Source organism: Syngnathus scovelli, chromosome 17 (assembly GCF_024217435.2).
Source record: "Syngnathus scovelli strain Florida chromosome 17, RoL_Ssco_1.2, whole genome shotgun sequence".
Classification (NCBI taxonomy): Eukaryota; Metazoa; Chordata; class Actinopteri; order Syngnathiformes; family Syngnathidae; genus Syngnathus; species Syngnathus scovelli.
Genome location: NC_090863.1, coordinates 12,405,913 through 12,427,827, shown reverse-complemented (window position 1 = coordinate 12,427,827; position 21,915 = coordinate 12,405,913). Strand labels below are relative to the sequence as shown.

At 43.4% G+C, this 21,915-nt stretch overlaps 3 protein-coding genes across 4 annotated transcripts; 2 read left to right on the top strand and 1 right to left on the bottom strand.

Moving 5' to 3' along the window:
* Positions 1 to 120: 120 nt before the first annotated feature.
* LOC125984826 (cysteine/serine-rich nuclear protein 1) lies at positions 121 to 6,075 on the bottom strand. The gene is made up of 5 exons (XM_049747097.2): positions 5,589 to 6,075; positions 3,175 to 3,366; positions 2,125 to 2,387; positions 1,664 to 1,966; positions 121 to 1,509 (listed from the first exon to the last, which is right to left on the bottom strand). The coding sequence occupies exons 2-5, from the start codon at positions 3,335 to 3,337 to the stop codon at positions 580 to 582; spliced, it is 1,659 nt and encodes a 552-aa protein (XP_049603054.1). The 5' UTR covers positions 3,338 to 3,366; positions 5,589 to 6,075; the 3' UTR covers positions 121 to 579.
* Positions 6,076 to 8,247: 2,172 nt separating this feature from the next.
* On the top strand, positions 8,248 to 18,591 carry xirp1 (xin actin binding repeat containing 1). 2 transcript variants are annotated; one of them, XM_049747067.2, is made up of 9 exons: positions 8,248 to 8,424; positions 8,852 to 8,981; positions 9,183 to 9,237; positions 9,389 to 9,682; positions 9,837 to 9,915; positions 12,599 to 12,744; positions 12,847 to 12,888; positions 13,655 to 18,010; positions 18,387 to 18,591. In XM_049747067.2, the coding sequence occupies exons 1-9, from the start codon at positions 8,250 to 8,252 to the stop codon at positions 18,387 to 18,389; spliced, it is 5,280 nt and encodes a 1,759-aa protein (XP_049603024.2). In that variant the 5' UTR covers positions 8,248 to 8,249; the 3' UTR covers positions 18,390 to 18,591. The 2 variants fall into 2 exon arrangements, with proteins under 2 accessions (XP_049603024.2, XP_049603023.1); XM_049747066.1 differs by lacking the exons at positions 8,248 to 8,424; positions 8,852 to 8,981; positions 9,183 to 9,237; positions 9,389 to 9,682; positions 9,837 to 9,915 and adding an exon at positions 10,594 to 10,757.
* Positions 18,017 to 20,089, top strand: LOC137839596 (xin actin-binding repeat-containing protein 1-like). Its single transcript, XM_068648616.1, has one exon. The coding sequence runs from the start codon at positions 18,044 to 18,046 to the stop codon at positions 20,000 to 20,002; it is 1,959 nt and encodes a 652-aa protein (XP_068504717.1). The 5' UTR covers positions 18,017 to 18,043; the 3' UTR covers positions 20,003 to 20,089.
* Positions 20,090 to 21,915: the final 1,826 nt, after the last annotated feature.

Sequence of the window (21,915 nt, the reverse complement as noted above, 5' to 3'; positions counted from 1 at the left end):
CAACCCTGGAAAGAAATCTCTGAAATAATTTAGTGCCTGACTATTTTTGTTCCCTGAAATAAAGACTCTTTTTACGTTCTGTAATGGAATGCTGTAATAGAATGACCACATCGGATTGAATGATTTATTAAATAAATAGCTCAATTTATTACTACAGTACATAAATATATTGCAAGGCATGTAATCACAACTCATTACCAGTCCTGACAATGACTAAGCTATTTGACACAAACGTAAACAGTTTTTCCAATAGCTTCATATATAAAGTGGGTTGTTTTGCCAATTAGCAAAATAATTGTAATCATCTGTTTATATTTTGAGATAGGTGCTCATGCTCCAAGTGGTTCATACACATATCATCTAATTTCCATATGAAAAATTCTGTATTTTTGTAGCAATGGTATCCATGGAAAGGAAATAACAAATCAAAGTGGGCATAAAAGTTCAGCATTCCAAATAGAACTGTATTGACTCCACTGAAAAACAATAGCAGTAATAAAAAAGAAAATGAAAAAACGTTAATATCAGGGGGGAAAAAACCTCAACTCTAAATTCTTCTTCTCAAACACAGCTTAGTGTCTAATCAAAAATGTCCATTTGATTCACAAGGCTGCTCTGGGCTGGGCTGGGCTCCGTCAGGCCAATCAGAGACTCCAGGAGGTAAGTGCTTGAGTCACACTGTGGCAAATAAACGGAGCTGATCAGCTGGACGTGCTGAAAGCTGTGCTCTTTGAATGAGCTGTGAAGAGGTCCAGAGGGATAGTCGCTGTCAAAAAACTCCAGGTCCGACTCGGACGAGAGACTCGGGTCCAAGTAGCTGGATGAATAGTCCAGGGTAGGGGAGGGAGTATTTGGATAGTCTTCGAGGGAATCCTCGTTGTCAACGGGGTCTCGGGCTTGGTTTGCATTTTCATCGAGATAATCGGTCACTGCGACCGAGTTGGCTGAAAGTTGTCCCATTCTGTCAGCTGTCCTGTTGGAGTTACAATTGCTGCTCCCCAGATTGCTGCTCCCCAGGTTCAGTGGCGCTGCCATAAGTCTCATTTGGTGACACATGGAGTCACTATTATTGTCAGAATCGCTGAGGCTACAAGGCACGCCTTCGCCATTGGCAGGAAGTGGCCCGCCGTCGCAATCGGAAGAAGAGCGGGACGATTCAGTCATGTCGCTACTGCAGCTGCTCTCTTCCACTACTGCTCGCTCCGGGAGAAAATTAAACGCAGGACTGGTGGGACTAGTGAGAGCGAGATCGTCGTCTTCCAAGGAAAAACCAAAAGGGCACCTCTTGACTGATTCATTGTTCACAGGAAGAGTCTGACTCTCAAGCTCTTCCGAGCGTATCGACCGCTCCTCCCGACTTGTTTCATCTTGCAGTCGCCGCTCTAAATTGAGTCGCATGATGGTGTGGATGTAATGTGTCCGCACACGTTTGGAGTCAAACTCGACGTGTCCCTCGGTGTTTCCGCAACCATCCTTAGTGCAGCCACAAGGAAAGCTGAAGCGGTCCACCTGAGGGTGAGAGAGATCACGGCACCAAAAAATGACTCTTGTCTCCGGTGGACTCTGCCATACCGTCTACCATCAATTGCTGGCTTTACTTTCAGTTGATTGTCACCTCATTTTGATCTTATTTTGTTTTTTGTTGTATGTGTGTGGGTCTTACCTGACACTTGATGCCTGCCAAGCTGCAGGCACATGTCTCGGGCTCACAAAAGCCTTGGCAGTCACATCCACATGCTTCCCTGGACAAGCGCAGAGAATGAAGCTGCTTCTTCTCTTCCTTGTCTATGCGCTTCACCCCTGATGCTAGGAGGAGAGCCTGCCGCTGCCTGGACGAATACAACGGCAGGGAGCCTCCATTGTCCAGCTCGGCCTCGCTGATGTGGACGTCGTCGGCTGCAACTTGGTGGATTGCGAGTTGACCCCCCGCTTCCTTCTGCTCAACGGCGGCCGCATTGGTGGTCAGCTATAATAAAAGCAGGCTAAGTAAACTGATCCTTCATTAATATTATTATTATTATTATTATTATTATTATAAAATGATAAAAAAATAAAATAATAATTATTATCGTTATTATTATCAAGACAATGTATATTAGTATACAAGGTGGGCAGTGCACTCACATTTAGTTTGGATGCATCATTTCTCTCCTCTTCTAATGTGAGCAGGTGCCTTTGCCTACGCCGGCGCTTTTGGTCCGACGCGTGCTCCGCTATGGTGTACTTGTGGAAGGTGCTGTGGCGCCGCATCATGCCCAAAGTGGCACCACCGTGACTGGGCACGCTGGTGAAGCCCTGGCAGCGAGGGAAACTGAAAACAGCAACTTGGTCAAAGCGCACACGGCACCGCCTCTTGACCAGCTGCGGCTTTTTCATGATGGACCTGACTGAGAGAGCGAGAAAGACAAAGGAAAAGATGTACAAGCGTTAGTTTGCTTCTTTAAAAAAAAATTAATCCCCAACTGATTCATACGTTGATCAAAAAAAAAAATATTCTGGTCATCTGGCATGTTTGACCTAAAAATGTACTGCTATGATATTATTTTACAACATTTTTTAAAGCTATATTGACATTTCTCTTTATATTATGTAATGTTCAGCATTTGGAATTTGGCAACACTTTTGGCCTTTTCTACAGGTCAAACTCCGACTTCAGAATGGATCCACTTTTCCTTCCAACTTTGGGTGTTTCATCTTAAGATCTTTGTGATGAAAAGGAAAATCAAAGAGCGCGTGATGGAAATCTTTTGTCAGTGAGGTCATGCGCCAGTAACTGCCTGGTTTAACAGTTTGCTTTCAAAAAGCTTTTCTGACCTTCACACATAATTGAGGATTGAGAATTCCCACCGCTCAGTAAACAAGTGAAGCCAGCTGACTAAGCTAATCTCATCTCAGGCATGTCCAAAAAGCATGCTCTGCACTCCGTGACTCACAAACAGCATCATGCTAACTGAGTGATACAAAACAATCGAGTCCATTCCATAACACCCGATTGCTCAAACAAATGATCTTCTGCACGGGCAAACACTTCTGGTACTGACATGATCAAAAACAGCCCTGAGCTTAGCATTTTCATATCAGTAAGTCATAATATGGCTGCTGCTGTGGTGCGATAAGAGACACACTCCTATAAAACATGAAGGGGAAGGGGCTTCACACGGCTCGGATACTCACTGGGTAAGCCGGCGGGCGCCCAGGGGCTGTGAAGTGTCAAATCTGCCGTCCCGCTCTCACCGTCGGACTCCCACTCTGAAGATGTGGGTGAGGAAGAGGAAGAGGAAGAGGAGCTGGGGTTTTCCTCAAGCGCTGCAAACTTCCGCTTCAGGACACCTGCCATTGTTTTGGCTGTGCTGGTTGATTTACAATCTACATGGGCAAAAAAAAAAAAAATCAAGTTCAAAACATGCAGCAGGTAACACGCAAGAACAGAAATTTCAAAACAAATCAATTGAATTGCCTGCTAATTAGCATTTTGATTTGTATTTGACCGTTTGACTCACTCAATAAACAGTAGCACCAGTGTGATTGCTCTCCTTTTTGTCACTTCACTTGAGCAATGACACATCCGTATAAATTCAGCAAAGCAACAAAAAAAAAAAAAAAAAACATGACAGCTCATGATTAAAAAAAATAAAATAATTCAAGACATTTGGGGCACTCATATGTGAAGCGAGCACTTCTTTTGGATTTTGCATGTCAAACCACTAGCTTTGTGTTTTTTAATGACCCTTTCCCTGGAGTCATTTGACACACAGAAGAAGGAAACGGCTCTAATTAATAGAACAAATTAAAGTGTAACGCCGCCAAGTCAATCTGTCATAAAAACCTGGCCAATTAGGGAAGCAATTATCAAGTTCCCCCGTGGTTATGCTTATGGGTCACAATATCAAGTAGGTAGAAAAGAAGATAGACACTCCACCTTTTAAACATCTCATTGCGCTAAAATTGGCTACATCATTGAATTCTACCCCTAAAATGAATGCATGAATAAATAAAATAACAGTATTTGGTTCAGTTTTGTGTGACTTCTGGGAAAATAAGAAACAAAGGACTTCATTATGCACAGTACTGTGTAGCATTCTCTTAAAGTTCAAACGCAAGGTGTTGTTTTAACAAAAGAGCTGCTGCATCTGCGCTGCGCTGGCCGAGCCGGTTTGAAGCAACTTGTTTGCTTAAGCTAATTGCATATCAATGCCACTTGCCCTTCATATTGACACTTGAACTGAATTTTGCTCACTACTTGATTTAAGTCAATTTGAAGGAAAACATTTAACAGCTCCTTTTCTTCTTCCAGCAGGGTAATTAACATTCCAGTGATTCCTCATGTTTTTGGTGAAGTCAGTCAGGAAAAAAAAAAGAGACTGCTTGGAGGTTAAGAAGCTGCATTTAGGGGGACGTGGATAAAGGAAGATTTATTCAAACGTTGCAGGTTACAACCATATCTGGGCTTTTCAGGGCATATTTTGGAGATAGCTGTCACTGTTTATTACACAAGCAATTTGTATAAAGTTAACGTTTGAAAAAAGCATGAAAGGCATGCATGATGGAAAGGAAGTACAGTATGTGACTGATTGCAAGTGGTCAAACAACAACAAATAGTTTCAATGCAAATCTTCCTAGAAACGCATAGTGAAAGAGAAGAAATGGGAAATATGAAAAAAAAAATGCAACGACTCTCAATACATGTGCTGACTTAGTCACTAATTGCCCAGAATCAGCAAGTCAGTTAATCATTACAATTCCAGCTTTTATCATAGGCGTGGTATGAAAACAAATGTTCAAGATTCAGTAAGATTAAAGTCAGGTCCTCCTCGAACCATAAAATACAGCTGGTAAATATACAACAGCACTCCTTCTGGATGATCTAAACTGACAGCTTGCTTTTTTTCCACCATCCTCAATTAACAGAGCCATTCAGTGCGTGTGTGTGTGTGTCTCAATCAACAAATATGTAAAAAAGAACAAGAAGCTCCCTTCTGACAGTATCCAGATGCCACAGTAGTTCTAATGGCTCACTGCTTCGTTCCCATCACATGTAATGTATTTAGTACAATATCTTACGTCAGAAAGCTCCTGTACTCTCTCGCTCCATCTATTATTTAAAGGTCCAAGCACAAGCAAGCTGGGGGACGGACAGCCAGCCACACTTGAGTTGATGGTGATGAGGGTAGTTAGTTATTAAACGTTCATCAGATCGGTGCACCAACATATGTCACACTTACAGGAATAGTGCGCGTTTTGACTGGAGGAGTCATTTCCCGAGAGCTGATAATTACAGTCATTATGTGGCTGACCCTTTCACCCCTTGCAGAGACATGTCACTTACAATGACAACAGCTTTCTTAGATAGAAAACTACACGCCGCCTTTCAAAACTTGTGCCTTTGAACAGAGTCGCCCATCCAAAAACTATGATGCCGCTCTAGGGCAATAGCAGCGTGTCGCTTTCAATATTTATCAGTTGAGCAATAACCAAAAATTGTACAGTACGTACTGTGGATCATACTGACGTAATAGTTAAAACATACCATGCCAAAAGCAAAATTCCGGCACTTAAAAATACAGTGCCAGTTTAATCACTTTACTCACCACGACTTCAGAGGCAGCATAACGACGGAGGTGAAAGTGTGGATTTGTGACAGAGTTGACGGTCTCTGGCAGCCAGCTGCGCCTCTCGTCGGTGTGTTAAGCTAGTGTTTCAACTGTAGTAGCAGGCGAAGGCGAAGGCGCAGGCACAGGCGCAGGCACAGGCACAGGCAGCCAGCGTGAACGCCTCAGGACTTCTGGCCCCTTTCAAAGATTACACACGTGACAGCAAGAGAATGACAGCCGCGGGATGCAACATAACCCGTACCATGCCTAATAATTACGATATAACGACACTCTGACTAAATAAAATGCTATCACAGCAGTTGTAAAAGTTGACGAAATATATCAGGTTGTAAACCAGAACAACACATCACAACTACATTAATTTATTACAAGCTTCAAAGCAACTGGCTGTCGTGACAAACGAAACCAAGAGTCGTTGAGTGGTATCTATCTTGCAGCACGAGTCGAGCTCGTGATTAGGATCGCTCCTCTTCGACTCCAGTCGCGTTCTGCCCTTGCAGTGACGTAACGGAAGATAAATAAATCTTATTTGCAATAAAAAAACTGAGCTGAAGGGTTCATTCACTAGAAGTGCCATCCATGATTGCTTGGGCTTGTGTGACTCTTGTGACATCATAGTGTCATTCAAAAAAGACTTCTCAATCTTTATTATTTACTGTTTTTTTGCTCACCGGGAATGCATAACCTGTGATAAATGCAGTGTCTCAAAGTTAAAAGCGCAATGTTAATTCATGAACATTGATTCTTTTATCTACTTATCTCTAGGAAGTTTCACGAGACGAGGACATTTCTATTTGCGCCATTTCTTGTGTAAAAGGGGAGCATTGGCGATTGTTTCATTCCAAAGCATCATCCGTCACTCCGATTGAAAGCAAGTCAAGCTGCAGCCCTGCATGGCACTAAAGTAGGTCAGTCACACAGTTTACAAGACATGGGATCTTCTCTGTGCAACAGAAAAGCAGCTGTGACTGCATTTGACATCCCCTTTTTAACATTGTCAAATAGACAAGCAGTGAGCAACTGTTGTTGTGACCTTTCTTACAAAAAGTGCCCCGTGTCATCTGACGTGGACTTAACAGGAGTGTTTGCCCGAGGAACGCGTCTTGCTGTTCTGATAGGAGTCGGCACACACAATCGTGTGTGTGTGTGTGTGCGTGCGTGTGCGCGTGTGTGTGCGTGTGTGTTCTTGGAATTCCAGCCCAGTTTTGTACTGGTGGTGTCTGCTATCACGTGTGTTTCCATGTGAGTGCTGGTAGGAGCAGGCAGCAGGAAGGAGGACTTAACCTGCTCTGCTCTGCTCTCAGCTGTTCACATCAGCACATAGTGGTCGGTCACACACACACACACACACACATTCTACCTAGGCTCGGCCCATCGAGATCCTCTCTCGACTGCTTCCTTTGCAGCTGGCAAAACATGCATCACAGACTGTTATGTGTTATTCAGTAGGAGATACTGCACAACGTAGATTTGAGTACCGGGTCTTACTGTTTTCCAAAAACATGATAAAAACCTGCAACTTGTGGGGACTCATCTTAGATGATGGGTGAGCATATACTATCTTGTGAATTAAACTGGTAAACGTCAATGTCAAATGGTATTTCCCTGCAGGGCTAACACATTACTTGGCAGGAAATTCTAATCTTAGCTCAGAAACGACATGTTGTCCTCTTGCTTGTGTGGATTTCTAGGTACTACGGTTTCTTGCCACATTCCAAAGACATGTATGCTTATGTTACACGTTAAGTGCCTGTATATGTGAAGGTGAGTGAACAGAATAATAGATTACTACTTTATATGACTACTATTACAAATACGGCTTACTTTCTAATGACGCAAATGAGGAATAGATCATTTAATAAAAGCCACGTTAAATGGTTACTCTGGCGTCATCTCTTGGCTGCAATGTGACAACTTTTAAATGCGTTAGTACGCCCTATCAATCACCACCGCTTTTCTCCACTAGAGGTCAGCAGAGTTCTCGGTTGATGTGTAATGCGTGGTTCGGTTGAACATTTTGGTGCTGTCTGGACCCCCCCCCCCCCCCCCCCCCCTTGTGCAGCTCTACACCGAGCCAAGAATAGAATGCATAGTTGTCTTTTTTTTTTTGACCCTCTTACTCTCAAGGCTTCATAAATAAACAACTGCTGTCCAATAATCCTGTACATTTTTCAATGTTTAGTTTTAAATGATTTAATTTACAGAGATTGGATTTACTGCATTACAGACACCAAATCGGTTGACCTTTGAAGCAGCTTGAAAAGCTGAAATTCTATTAGCACTGCATACATTTATCTTTTTGGTATGCAACTGGGAGCATATGCACCTTAACACAACATTAACATCTATTTGGGCAGGAAGATAATGTTATGGCATGAATGGGAACTTTTGTTGCAGTCATAAAACACCTATGCTAAGTATGCGGATAGCAGATAAAAATGCTGCCACTTAGAGTTTTGTCACGAGATACAAAGCGGCTGTGGCAGGAATTTCAAACTGAAGTCCGTCCAACCGGGGCAGCTGCTGTCGTCTTTGATTTCACAATCATGTAAACATGGAAAATCAAATATGGTAGAATATAGATTTGATTATTATTTGTAAATCAAACTGTTTTTTCTTTTGTTATATGGAACTGTCATGGCGCTTTATCTGGTGATTTTTATGGCGGCAGCTGTCATATCAGTATTACGAGAATCACAAGGTTTGAAGAGGACTTTGGACAAAAGAACTTGTCTCTGTTTTATGAGATGCTCCCGACACACACTTCTCCTGCCTAGAATCTGCTGCACATGTGACTTCACCTGCTCTTTAGGTATGTGCTTCATTGTTTTTTTTTTGTTTTTTTATACATTCTATACATATAGCATAACATTAGTTTTGTGGTAGGATGGACTTTGAGTTCTTAGAAATTTCTACTTTGCCTTTACAGAGCCCACATTTTACGATTCAAAATAAATTAAAAATTGACATTCAAACAAATGATAATTATTATATCGTATTCTGCTTTTGCAACAACATGATACGTTTCTTTGTCGTCATCCGACGGCACATATTTACATTTTAGATGTATAATTCAGGCTTTGGAGAAAACCTTCTAAACATTAACAGAGTCATACGATTGTCTGCGTGACTGCTATAAACACAGCTACTTTCTTGGATTCAACCTAAATAAATTATAAATGTAATGTCAGTGAAAAAAGGTAGTTTTAGTTACTGGATGTTTTGAATTGCATTTACAGGTGTGATGGAGACATTTGACCTGAGGCGAACACAGTCCTTGAAAAGTCTATCTTGGGTTCAGGAGAGGTCAAGGGACATGCCAGCTCCCACCCGCTGGGACAGAAAGTCCGTGTTGCAGCTGGTGCACCAGTAAGTTGCCGAACTGTGCAGTAGCGCTCTCCAAACTTTCAATCACAATAAATGATTGCAAATTACATAGAATCTTAATGATGTGACAGGATAAGAGTGGTAAATTTTTTTTGATACATTTTTCCTTTATGGATTTTATGGTTGTTTTTTTTAAGAAGAAATCCAGTATTTCCACTACTGTGTCAATCCTCTGTTTTCCAGTTACCAAAGCTGTGGTGATCTAAGGAGTCAAGAAAAAATGGGACATCATTTCCAGGTAGAGCATATTCACGACCATTTTTTAAAAATTTGTATTCACATTGTCTGCACTTGCAGCAGAGCTCCATCCCTATCTTCTGCCAATTATGGCCACTGAATATTGTGAACACAATTTGGGAAAAACACACCTCCATTAAATTGTCTTTCAGACGTCAGAGAGATTTTCTGAAGAAGGATGGAGAGGAGTAAAGAACAGAGACAATGTGGCCTTAGGAGGAGCTTTAAGAGCTGCAAGTTTGTCAAAAAGTCACTCCATGGACTTCCTCCCTGAGAGGGAGAATTCAGGTACCAGAGCACTGTGTGCACTGTTCGAGTCCAAGGCCAAGCTGCAGCACAAGTCCAGCTGCAGCCCCAAACTCAACTCATCAGTGTCTGCTAGAGACGGAAAGAGCGGAAGAGACTGCCCCCTTCAGGATCAGAGAAGCCACAACAGGAGCGCTCAGGTGCATTATTTATTATTATTATTATTATTATCATTATCATCATTATTGTTATTACATTATGAACTGCTGGGGAAATACATTTAATTGGCTATTTTTAAGAACTGAAAAGTAGTTTGTAATGAACAAGTGAAATTTCTTCATGTTACTTTTTCAGACGGTGACCCAGTCAGAGAGCGGAAGGACCACAAATGGCCTCCCAGAGTCTCACAACAAAGTTTCCAGATACTCATACGGTGAGGTGTTGCGCTCAATTTCTTGTTTAGTCACAGAAATATTTATAGGCACACACACAGGCAGTATTGAATGTTCTCTATTCGAGTATCGTGTAGTAGGACTGGAAAAAGTGCAGGTCACCATTGGCTCAGCGGTGCTCGGTTGCCCTTGACGTAAATCAACTAAAAAAAAGATGAGGATGTTGTGGTCTAAATGCATAACGATGTGTATGGCACGGCCGCTTAAGATAGGAGTGACACCAGTGCCGACGGATTACGACGCAGCCCTGCCTGCCTGCCTGGCTGCCTGCCTGCGACCAGACCATGTCTGTGCTTTGACCTTGTGTAAGACAAAGATGCACAACAAACAAAAACTGTAAAGTGGTGAACCTCCTAATTGTTATTTTTACGTCACTCTATCACAAAATGTACCAATGTTAGCCGCTATACGTATATTTTGCTAGCCTCAAACACGTACGGACGGACGGACGGGGGCTTTTATAAGGCAATGACAACGTATCGGTGGGAATGGGAGATGGAGGGCTGCCCCCGGTCCTTGGGTGACTAACAGAGGTGATTGACTCGGTCGAGAAGCAAGCGCCAGCCAGCCACCCAAAATAGACACTCTTAGGGTGGGGTGGGGTGGGGTGGGGTGGGGAGGGGGCGACAGCTCTGATAAAAATCAGCTGTCACGGGCCGAGGCCAGTGGAGTCCAGAGAGCCAGTGTGGGGTGAAACTCGGAAAGAGGTGTCAGCCTTCATCACACGTCACTGAGGCATCAGGAGTGAGCGAACGAGCGAGCGAGCGAGCGCTTGCTACACAGAACAAATACCAAAGGAGAAAGACCGCTAGATTACACTTTTGTGAGTATCGGAGCTTTCGTTTTATTATTAAATGAAATTGTACACTGTATTTGATGATTCTTATACGAACAAAAGAAGAGCAATACTCTATTATGAACGGCCATAAAAGGAGTAGAAGTTTACTTCAGGTGTTTTAAAACTCCCTTTAACTGTCAATTATATGTGATGCCAGTTTTGGAGTGATGAGAAAATCTCTGCAAATAAAATAGTTAACTTCAAGGTTTGAGTGCTTGTACCAAAAGGCAAAAAAAAAAAAAAAAAATACTACATGTTAAAGAACTAGCATTGGCATTGTTCCTTTAGTTTTGCTAACATTATAAACCAACAAAAATTCTAAATGAGCTAATGTTAACAATTGAAAAATACACTTTGTTTTTATCAGATTAGATGGAAATTATTTTTTTAACTCACTGGTTTTTGGGCAATGATTATACAACACATTCACCCAAAAGCCATCTAGGAACTGACCAAATCTGACAATTCTCAAAAGTAAGACCGGAGACTGCCAACGCCTACAAATCTGTTACCTTAAATAGCGTAAATACTTTACATTCCTCCATGTCACAGCTGTCCTTGGTTTTTTTATACTCAATAAATCTCTTGGGGCTCAATCCATCAAATTCCCAATCCAGACTATTTTTTATCGAAGGGTCAAACAAGCCTATTTGGAAATAGAAAGTACAGATCTGTTTTCAGATGTGTGGCGCAAAAGTAAAGTCATAAAGAAAAAATCAACAATAACTTGCCACACCACAATGGCGGTGTTGTGTCGGCGTTATATTGTCGGTCTCTTGAGCAAAGTGGTTTTCATTACAGTCTGCGAATGTGGAAACAGCTGATGGTTGAGAAGGTGGTGCCCTTCAGAGAATACCAATCACATTTGGGCATCATTTGCACAGCTGTTAGCGGGCCACAACACCCGCAAATTGCTGCAGCGCCTCATTCCTTAAATGTAAACCCTGATCAAAGATGTGTCCAAAGAAAAATCAATTTCACAAATCCACACTAAATGGAGGTGTGAACGATTGATTATACAAGGGACCAAGTTGACCTCTCGGCTATTCTCGCTGCCTCATTCTGTCTGCTCACCCATCTATGAACATTTTTTAAATCCCGACTAGTGAGAGGCGCCAGCTTGCTGCTCAGGCCTTTTGTCCTGCTCGGGCTTACTATGTGAAAAGAGGAGGTGTGTCAAATGTGTCCATGACTTAGAGCTGGAAAGAATATCGTTTATAGCAGGACATAGTTTTGCAGCTATGTACACACACACATCCCAGTCTGAATTTGAATACCCTAGCTGCACGGTGAAATTCAGCTTCGAGTTCAAAGTAGGAGCCATTTTCTGAGGTCAATTGGCTGCATTCTTTAGGTCAGGTGCTGCTGATAGTTTGATGGCACTGAACAATGTGCAAACAATCTGGGTCACTACAGCTGAGCTAGCAGTTGCCGCTGTGTGTGTGTGTGTGCGTGCGTGCGTGTGCGTGTGTGCGTGTGTGTGTGCGTTTTTTTTCTTTCTTGGGTGTCAAACAATGGTTGCTGTTGATTTCAGGCAACATGTGTAGGCCTTTTTCTTAATGCCGTGTTTTTAGTTTGGCTAAGTTGCTTCAGGGGGCATTGCCCTAATTATTTAGGCATCAAATAATACGATTTTCGATTCATTGTGCGGAACTATAGTAAACCGATTGATACGAGTCCATTTCAAGTTCCTAAAAATAAAGAAATAAATGAATGCACTGTTAAAAATGTGTGTGCTGCCAGCAGAAACATTCTTCCATGCTTATTTTTGTGTCTTTCATAGAAGTATTCTTGAGTGTTTTCCCTCCTTATTGTTATTTTTGCAGACGACAAACAAAGTACATTTCCATCGCTGACCAAGAGGGGCATCCCGACAACACAAGCCAGCAGTACGACATCAACTTGCTCCTCGGTCAGAGACAAGTCAGCTCGCTTTCAGTCAAAAGCAGCATCAATTGACTCCGTTGGAGCAGTAGGTTTCTCAAATGCCTCTCATTCTAAGCGTAACACTTTGGTGTACCTATTCAAATGTCTTTCGATATGGCACCTCAACAACATTTGTGTTTCTCTACAGGAACCGATTGCTACATCAGTGACGAGGGTTAAAAGCAGCAAGGTACTTTTGTGTCTCTGTTTGCTTTTGAATGTGTGTGTACAACTGACCCAGCGCTTGCTTGACTACAGAGATGCAAAATACTACCAAATACTACCAACAATTTATCATGATAAAATAATTACATACTATATAAAAACACACGTACACGTATACATAAAAAAAATACATGTACATAATAATATACTGCACACGGTAATAAATCATGCACAAATATTACTGTTTGAAATAGCACAGAAGAGACTACACAATTGTATTTCAACCCGCAAGTATTGTAGGTACACAATGTCTGAGCTTATGAATTCAACTCCTTTGCATAAGAACACAATTCATTTATATAATACAATAATTAGAAAATTCATTTTTCTTCATTGTTATAAACTAAATTAAATGAGTTGTTGTTATTATTGATGTTTAATTTATTTCCCATTCTTGGAGAACAGCAAGTTATAAAAAAAATACCAAAACATTCAAAAGTTGAGCGAAGGTCCAATTGAGCAAATAAGTCATGCATGTTCAAGACAGCTGTTTTTGAAGATGACAATTGCTCCGCTAATAGCTGTGTGTAGTGTTTTCCTTAACCTTGGTGCGACGACGATGGTTTGCTGTGCCAAACATCACGTGAGCATACAGGAAGGTAATGTATGACTTGACTTACATACTAATCGCATGCTATTCTAACATACAGATGCCGTCCGTCTAATATTGTTCTACTGAATGCATACTGACAATATTGCATGTTGTATTTTTTTTCTTCCCCCATTTCAAGATGGCTGAAACAGCCAAGAAAGTCAAGGTTTTGGAATCATCTCACGATGAAGACGATCTTCCCCTCCCACCTCCTCCTCCAAGGCCCTTTGACTACGAAGGGCCCTCGGCATTAAGTGGCCTCCCCGTGCCTCCACCCAAAGAGACCTTTTCCACATACTACCAGCAAAGGCATAAGAGTGAACTCAAGAGGCTCTTTAAGCACATCCACCCAGACATCAGACATCTTGGTGACGCTGTGGATGATGACATCATGAAGGCAGTGCAACCAGAGGACACTGAGGCAAGAGCAGCATATCAGGGTGAAGTACAATCAGTGAGGTGGATCTTTGAAAATTGGAATCTGGATAGTATCGGGGAATCTCACGCAACCAAGAAGTTGCTGGACGAAGAGAATTTAACAGGTGGAAATGTCCGAGGCACCTCCTCCATGTTTGAGCATTGCGACGACAGAGCTCTCATTTCAGAAGCCAAAAGGCAGACCTCAGTAAGAGGAGATGTCAGAGCATCTACCTGGCTCTTTGAAACAAAGCCCTTAGATTCACTCAACCAAAAAGAAGATGGAGAACTTGTCGAAGCCGTGTTGAAAGAGCCCATCCGGCCAGGTGATGTCAGTGGGACGCGTCTACTTTTTGAGACCAAAGCAATAAGTGACTTGGGGCGCTGTAACTCCATAGAGGACAATGCCTTCTTGAAATTGACGTCTGAGGTCCAGGAACAAAAAGGAGACGTCCAAAAGACTGTGAAACTCTTCCAGGCGGAACCGAGCTGTGCCATTAGAGACAAAAGTGGCAATATCCATACAATCAAATCCATCTGCAGGGAGGAGATCAAAAATGGAAACACCAGTAGTGCTCGTTGGTTATTTGAAACCAAGCCTTTGGACCTGATTAACAAGGGAAGTGACGGCGTTAAAATCATTCGGGGCATATCTCTGGAGGAGGGACACCGAGGCGGAGTGGACAGAAAGAGGTGGATGTTTGAAACCCAGTCTTTCGACAATATACAAGAGGTTGCCGGACTGGACACGTTCGAGGACACCTTGGCTGAGGCTGATGTTAGCAACGAGACAAAGCTCTTTGAGATGCAACCACTGAGTGGAAAGACGTCGGAAAAGGACACAATCATCGGAGGAGATGTCAAGACATCCCTTTGGCTGTTTGAAACGCAACCCATGGAGACTCTAAATGATAGCTATGAAGTTGGATGTTTGAAGAAAATCGCACTGTCGGCCGAGGAGCAAGGAGCAATTAAAGAGAAAAAAATCATGTTTGAGCGCGGCGGTGGCAGTGAAACCACTTCCTCGGCAAAGCAACGTGTGACTGAAAGGGGTGACGTCATGGGATTCAAGCAACTTTTCGAAACCATTCCTCTAAGTGAAATTGCTCATTGTAAGGAGGAGGATACATCAGGAAACCAAATGTCGGACAATTCTCCTTTGTATGCTATAAAAGACAGCTGTGGAAATTTCCACAAGATAACAACTGTCAGCCGGGAAGAATTCATCAAGGGAAAGGTCCAAAACTACAAGTGGATGTTTGAGACCAAGCCCTTAGATGAACTCACGGAAGGAAAGGAAAATATTGAGGTCATCAAAGGCATCACACGAGAGGAAGACACAATGGGTGATGTCAAGTTGGCCAAATGGCTTTTTGAAACCCAGACCATGGATGGAATTCACGCCAAGTTCAACCAGAAGGAGCCAAGCCCTTCGGTCGGAGCCACGCCTTGCAAAGGTGACGTCAAGGCACGCAAATGGTTATTTGAGACACAACCGATGGATGTTCTGTACGACAAATCGGAGAAAGTCAACGACAAAGAGACCATTGAGAACACCGGCGTGAAATCCATGACATGGCTTTTTGAATCACAGCCATTGGACAGCATAAAAGATGGCGAGGAGTACAATTTAAACCTCTGTAGCACCGTACAGGATGCTGTCAAACCCAAGTCAGCTGTTCAAACAGTCAAACATCTTTTTGAAACAGAGACCCTGGACGGAACAAGGAATGAGCAAACGGAACAAGATGTAAGATGTGTCAGCCAAGTTGACTTTCAGTCCGGAGATGTCTCAAGAGTAAAAGAACTTTTTGAATCACAGTCCCTCGATGAAATCGGATCGGAAATGGCGACGACACGCGACGACGAACGCATCCAGAAAGGATCCGTGCGCAAATTCACTTGGTTGTTTGAGAACTGCCCCATCAACACAATCAACAAGGACGATGACGACACAAACGTTCCCAAACCGAGTGAAACTGTGAGCGGGGATGTAAAGAACAAAAAGTTTATTTTTGAAACCTCATCGCTGGACAAAATCCACGAGGAGCCTCTTGAACACAACAAGTCAGTCAGTTTGGAAGAGCTGGAGAGTGACGTTGACGTGAAGTCCAGCACCATGATGTTTGAGTCCTTGCCACTGTATGCCATTCAGGACAAAGAGGGACAGTTTCACGAAGTGACAACTGTGAAAAAGGATGAGGTCTTAAGCGGTGACGTGAGAGGAGCCAGGTGGATGTTTGAGACGAAGCCCCTCGAGGCCATCAAGGCAGAAGATGAAGTTTACGTGATCCGAGCTGTCACTCAAGAGGATGTCGAGAAAGGAGATGTCAAATCAGCCAGATGGAAGTTTGAGACGCAACCTCTGGACTCCTTTACCAGCAGAGAGGAACCTTCTGTTAAGATCAGTGAAGATTTTGGGAGCTCCAATGTGCAATTAAGCAAAAAGAAATTTGAATCGGAGGAATCAAACAAGTTTGTAAGAATGGTTAGTGTCACCGACGTTCAGCGTGGAGATGTTCGCACCTCCACCTGGCTCTTTGAGAATCAAACAATTGACAGTCTCAAAGGAGAACCGCAAGACCAAGGTCCAGTTAAAACCGTCCACCGAGAAGACAGTCAGAAAGGAGATGTGAAACGCTGCACGTGGCTGTTTGAGTCACAGCCACTGGACAAAATCAAGGAGCCGGAAGAGACGTCGTTCCAAGGTTCAGAAGAGATCATCCCAAAAGCCGACGTCAAATGCACCACCTGGCTTTTTGAGACAACCCCACTGGACAAAATCACCTCCAGCAGCGTCACTGACACCATGTCATCCTTAAGCGAATCCAATATCGTTCACTCGAGTGGCATCATTGTAGAAGCAAAAGAAGGTCCAAATGTCACCATGGCAAAATTCAGTCTGGGAACCGCTGCGGAAGTCCAAATTCAGAAAGAAGAAGTTGTTGAGGGCAATCTCCGAAACATCATTTTACAGCTCTTACTTAAACCAAGCAACACACAAGTCACCCTTCTTCGAGAAACGGAAAAGGGAAAAGTGAATACCACCAGAATCCAACTTCCGCACAATCAGTCATCGACGAGTCTTGCCATCGATCGAGAGCAAATACTACAAAATACTGTTCAGATGATTGATGAACTTCTTACGGGAGGTCAAGACTTCAAGAAAGGAATCGTGATGCAAGAGACCGCCGGCGGACAAGCGGAAATGTCTGTCTATTCACTGATGGCTCATGAAAGCGACACCCAAAACGCCATTATTGAAAGAGGCGACGTGAAGTCGGCCATCGGAAATCTCTTAGCGAGCGCCAGCAATCCAAAGACAGCGCCAACGTGTCGAGTAGATGAAAACGAAAAGGGGAACGTCAACTTCTACAAAAGTTGCATCGAGAAAGGAGATCTGCAGGGCCTGAAAAGTCTTCATTCGGAGGCATCGGAAGATGTCCACGACGTCGCAACTCTTGGCAAAGAGCAGATTGAGATTATACAGGGCGATGTGAGGGAGGCAAAAAGAAGTCTCTGCCAGCAAAAGGAAGCGGTGGAGCGAAGTATTTGCGATGTTCTGCCAGGGGATGTGAAGGAGACCAAAAAGGTTTTTTCATCAGAGTGCTCATTCATTGCTGACAACTGCATTCCCAGGGATGAAATCATTCCTGGGGATGTTTTAACAGCAAAGCAACAGCTTGCAGCTAAGCAAGCCGTTCTGGTGGAAAAGGAAGAAATTGTGGCTGGAGACGTAAAGGCCTCCATGCAGTCGTTGGAACGTGCAAAGCAACTGAGCATGAGCGTAGAACGGGAGAGCGTCACGCCCGGGACGATCTACGATATGGACTTGTCGTCCAACTGCCCTGAACCGGAAGGAAGTCAAGTACGAAAAGAGACAATCGTATCCGGGGATGTGAAGGCAGCCAAAAAGTCCCTGCAACTGGCCAAGCAGCAAAGCATGCAAGGAGAGCGTGACGTCATTGCCCCGGGAAAAATATACAACCTGCACGTCGCCGCGCAAGAAGGAAGCTCGGCCCGGATTACGCAATCGTCTTCCTACTGCGGAAGCCAACAAAGCAAGACTTGTCCACAGGTCAGTGATGCAGTCAAAGATTCGGAAAGTCGTATGTCCTTAGACGCTTGTCATCGGGGAAACAATGATTTTATAAGTTATGAGTGTAACGGTATGACGACGCAAGATGAGCCAGAAGATGCTATTCGAGGAGATATAAAGTCAGCCATTAGGTCTCTGCGCAGTGCAGCAACGGAGCAGAGACTCCCAGATAAAGAAGCCATTGTAGGAGGTCATGTCCACCTAGCGCTGCAATCGCTCGAGAAGTCTCATGTAAACGTCTCCAAAGGAGATTTTAGATCCGCGATGCTTTACAGGAATTCAGGAGAGAGGAGCAAGCAGAGTGTTGCGCTGTCCGTGCCTCCATCTGACACAACATTGTTTCCTTCAATTTCAGTAACGGGTGAAGGGCAACCGTCGTTCGCCGCAAACAACTCAACGTGCTACCCGGTACAAAATGGAGGCTCACCAGGCCCGCTAAAGAAACCACAGAACCCGAAGCCAACGTTGCCACCAAAGCCACAATGGACTAAACCTGCAGTCATAGGCCATTCAAAGTTGTTACCTGCAAATAAATGCAATTCAGTGTCTGCTAAACATGACCTGCAGCTTCCCACTGACAAGTTCAATGAAGACACGACCGCGGCGAGCGAGCAGAACTCAAAGCCAAATAGCGCGAAATTGGAGGTGGAGAGAAATGTGATACAGAAAATTAATGCGGCCGAGGAGATACAAAAGTGCATGAAAGAGTATGAGGACGCGTCCAAGCATGAAATGAACATGAGCTTGCAGGCTGCATTAGATAACTTTGAAAGAACAGACAGCAAAAAAGTCAAAGGCCCAAAAAACGTCATCAATGTCAAAGGTGAGGTGAAGAAACCAATTCCGAACACAAGTGCCGCTAAAAACTGCAGTTCAATCCTCTCACCTCCTGAAAAACAATTCTGCAAAAGCGACGAGTCGGACGCAACAAAAAGCACGATTGACAATAAAGTCGTCTTGAGACAGAAGAAACCCAGCGAGACAGAAAGTCAGAGACGACAGAGGCTTTCCGTGCATATGGACGAGATCATCAAAGGAAACGTCAAGGCGGCCATGGAGATTTTTGAAAATATGAGGAAACGAGAGGAACTCAAGGGGATCTTATCACAGGTGCAAGAAATTGAAGGCACAAACAGTCATGCCGACGACGTAAGCTCATCTAGTCATCATGTCCCTCCGAGCGAAAAGTCAAAGCAAAGCAAAGTCGAGACACAAGATGATGACCTGGAAAGTGTTTCTTCGGTCGAAACGGTATTTGAAGATTTGGAGAAGGCGAGCAAGGAAATCATCCATCTGAAGGAGCAAACTTTGGCAAAACTTCTTGACATTGAGGAGGCCATTAAAAAAGCGCTCTACTCTGTGTCCAACCTGAAATCGGAGGCAGACATCGCAGGCTTGTCGGGACTTTTTGACGAGTCCTTCAAGTCGGAACAACCCGCGACTAATATCAGAAAAATCAGCATTGTGTCAAGCAAGACAAAATCGGCTCAAGGAAAAGACACGAGAAATCACCCCGGTGACTCTAATCTCCCGAAGCAAGAAGCAACCAAGCAAGTAAACAACCAGGTTGTTCGACAGCCATCTTCTCAGTCGTCCCCATCATTCATATCCATTCATTCAGCTGCCAGAAAGCCGCTCCAGCAACCCAAGGCCGCCATGTCAACAGAGAGCAATTGTCAAGGAGATCCCAGCCAAGGGTCAACAAAGCGCAAAGTCAGCGTGCTGGAGGTGAAAACACTTCCAGAGGAGCCTGCGGACATCGTTGGCACCAAAACTGTCAGTGAAACGTACAAGGAGACGGATGGCTTTGGCAACGTTTTTCTATCGTCCGTAACGTCAACGTTTGTCACCAAACAGTCCGACGGTGAATCGGCCGCTGTGTTCGAGGTGGTCGGGGGGCCAAACACATACAAAGTCATCACGTCCCCGTTACTGCAAAGATCTCCTCGCCCTTCTTCAAGAGACCAATGAATTACTTTTGTGTTATCGGGTTTTGTTGGACATGAAAAAAAAAAAAAAAAATGTATGTAGTGATGATGGTGTTGGCTTTTTATTTAAGCAACATATGTCTTAGAGATTTTATACTGTAACCATATTATGTCAAATGCTAAATTCTTTTGAATGAAGCAAAAAATACAAATGTTCAATAAATTGCAATTCATGAAAAAAAAAAAAGGCTGGACATTATTATTATATAATTTTGGTTGAATGTATCATCAAATTAAAAAAAAACATTCATTTGACAGTTCTCAGGTGCCTTAGCATTATATCAGAAAACGTCCGTCTTATTTGTTTGTTGTTACCTTGTCTCCATCATTCTAGTTGTTCTCAGCTGTCAAGGAAATGTGTTCAGCCTGTTTGACACCAGTGTACCCAATGGAAAAAATAGTGGCCAATAAACTTATCCTGCACAACAAGTGTTTTTGCTGTAAACACTGTCAGAAGAAGCTCAGGTGAGATATTTGACAAATTCACTCCGTTTGCATGTCACTTGTACGCTAAAGTCATCCTTTTTTGAATTACAGCATTCACAACTATTCCTCTCTTTATGGCGACTTCTACTGCATGTCTCACTACCTACAGCTTTTCAAAAGAAAGAGAAATGATCAGGGATTTGGGGGCACGCCGAATAAAGACCGCTGGCTTCAAAAAGATAAAGGAACAGATGAAGTTGATACCACAACTGCGCCAAAAATGACAAAAAGCAACTCAAACTCTTCCAATATCTCCAGAGACTCATCTGCTGAAGTAGCGATCGCAAAGACACGCGAGACTGACATGAGAAATGCTAGTCAGGGCAAACTGAAAGTGAACTGGCCACCACAGAAGAACCAGCCCCGTCACGATCTGAATGCGCCGAGTTTCAAACTGAAAGATAAGCTCGTGATGTCTACGCATGCCAAGATGTCAGAAATCAAGGGAAAAGCTCCAAAAACAGATCAAACCTCAGAAGAGGCCATCTTAGAGGAACCAAAATTCAGGAGTGGTGCCACAAAAACAAAATATTTTCAAGATTCTCCAGCGGAACTTCAAACGCCTTTTCATTTGCCAGAAAAAGATGCAAAGAAGAAGCTGACAGCAGCTGTAGCCGTCGACAAAATAAACGTCAATAAAGGAACAAACAAACTGGATATGACATCCAATAAAACAGCAAAATCTGTACGCTTTGCACCAACTGTTGACATTTCTGACTATGATCAGACCTGTCAACTGGCCACGGGTGGCGATGCAAAAGACGATGATGTCATTGGGCTCCATGCTAAAACATGCAACAATGCAAATGATACTTTGGATGATTCAGAGCAGTCGAGGAAGCTCAGAGAAATACAACATGAAGAAAAGCCTACCACTATAGATGCTGCTGTGAAAAGTCCAGCGTTGCTACAAAATGAGGACAAAAAAGATGAACAGAGGCATCTTGATGATGGCTCATCTGATCAAATGGACATAGAGTTGGAAAAAGCAAATCCTCTTACGAAACCGGAACTACCTGAAACGCTCTCCGAAAGCAATAGACGTAAGGACGACAAGACAGAATTAACAAAAGAACACAATACCAATCAGCAGGTTCTCCCAAAAACAAATTCTCCAATGAGTTGTGAAAAACAGCCTGACAGGTCAAAGGTCAGATTAGGGTCTTGGTACAAAGGAAGAAGCCCATTATCTAAGCTCTTTGCTGCAAGTGGCACTGAAAATTCGAGCAAGACTGAAGCCAAAACTGCCGTTGGACTCCCGGGAAGAGTCGTTCAGTCATCCTCGGACAAGAACAAAGACGCCGCAAAATTGGCAGCGTGTGACAATGAACCCAAAATGGACACCGATGAGAAGAATCGAGATGAGGCCGATACGGTCCGAGTGGAGCCCGAGGAAGACGCTGAAAACAG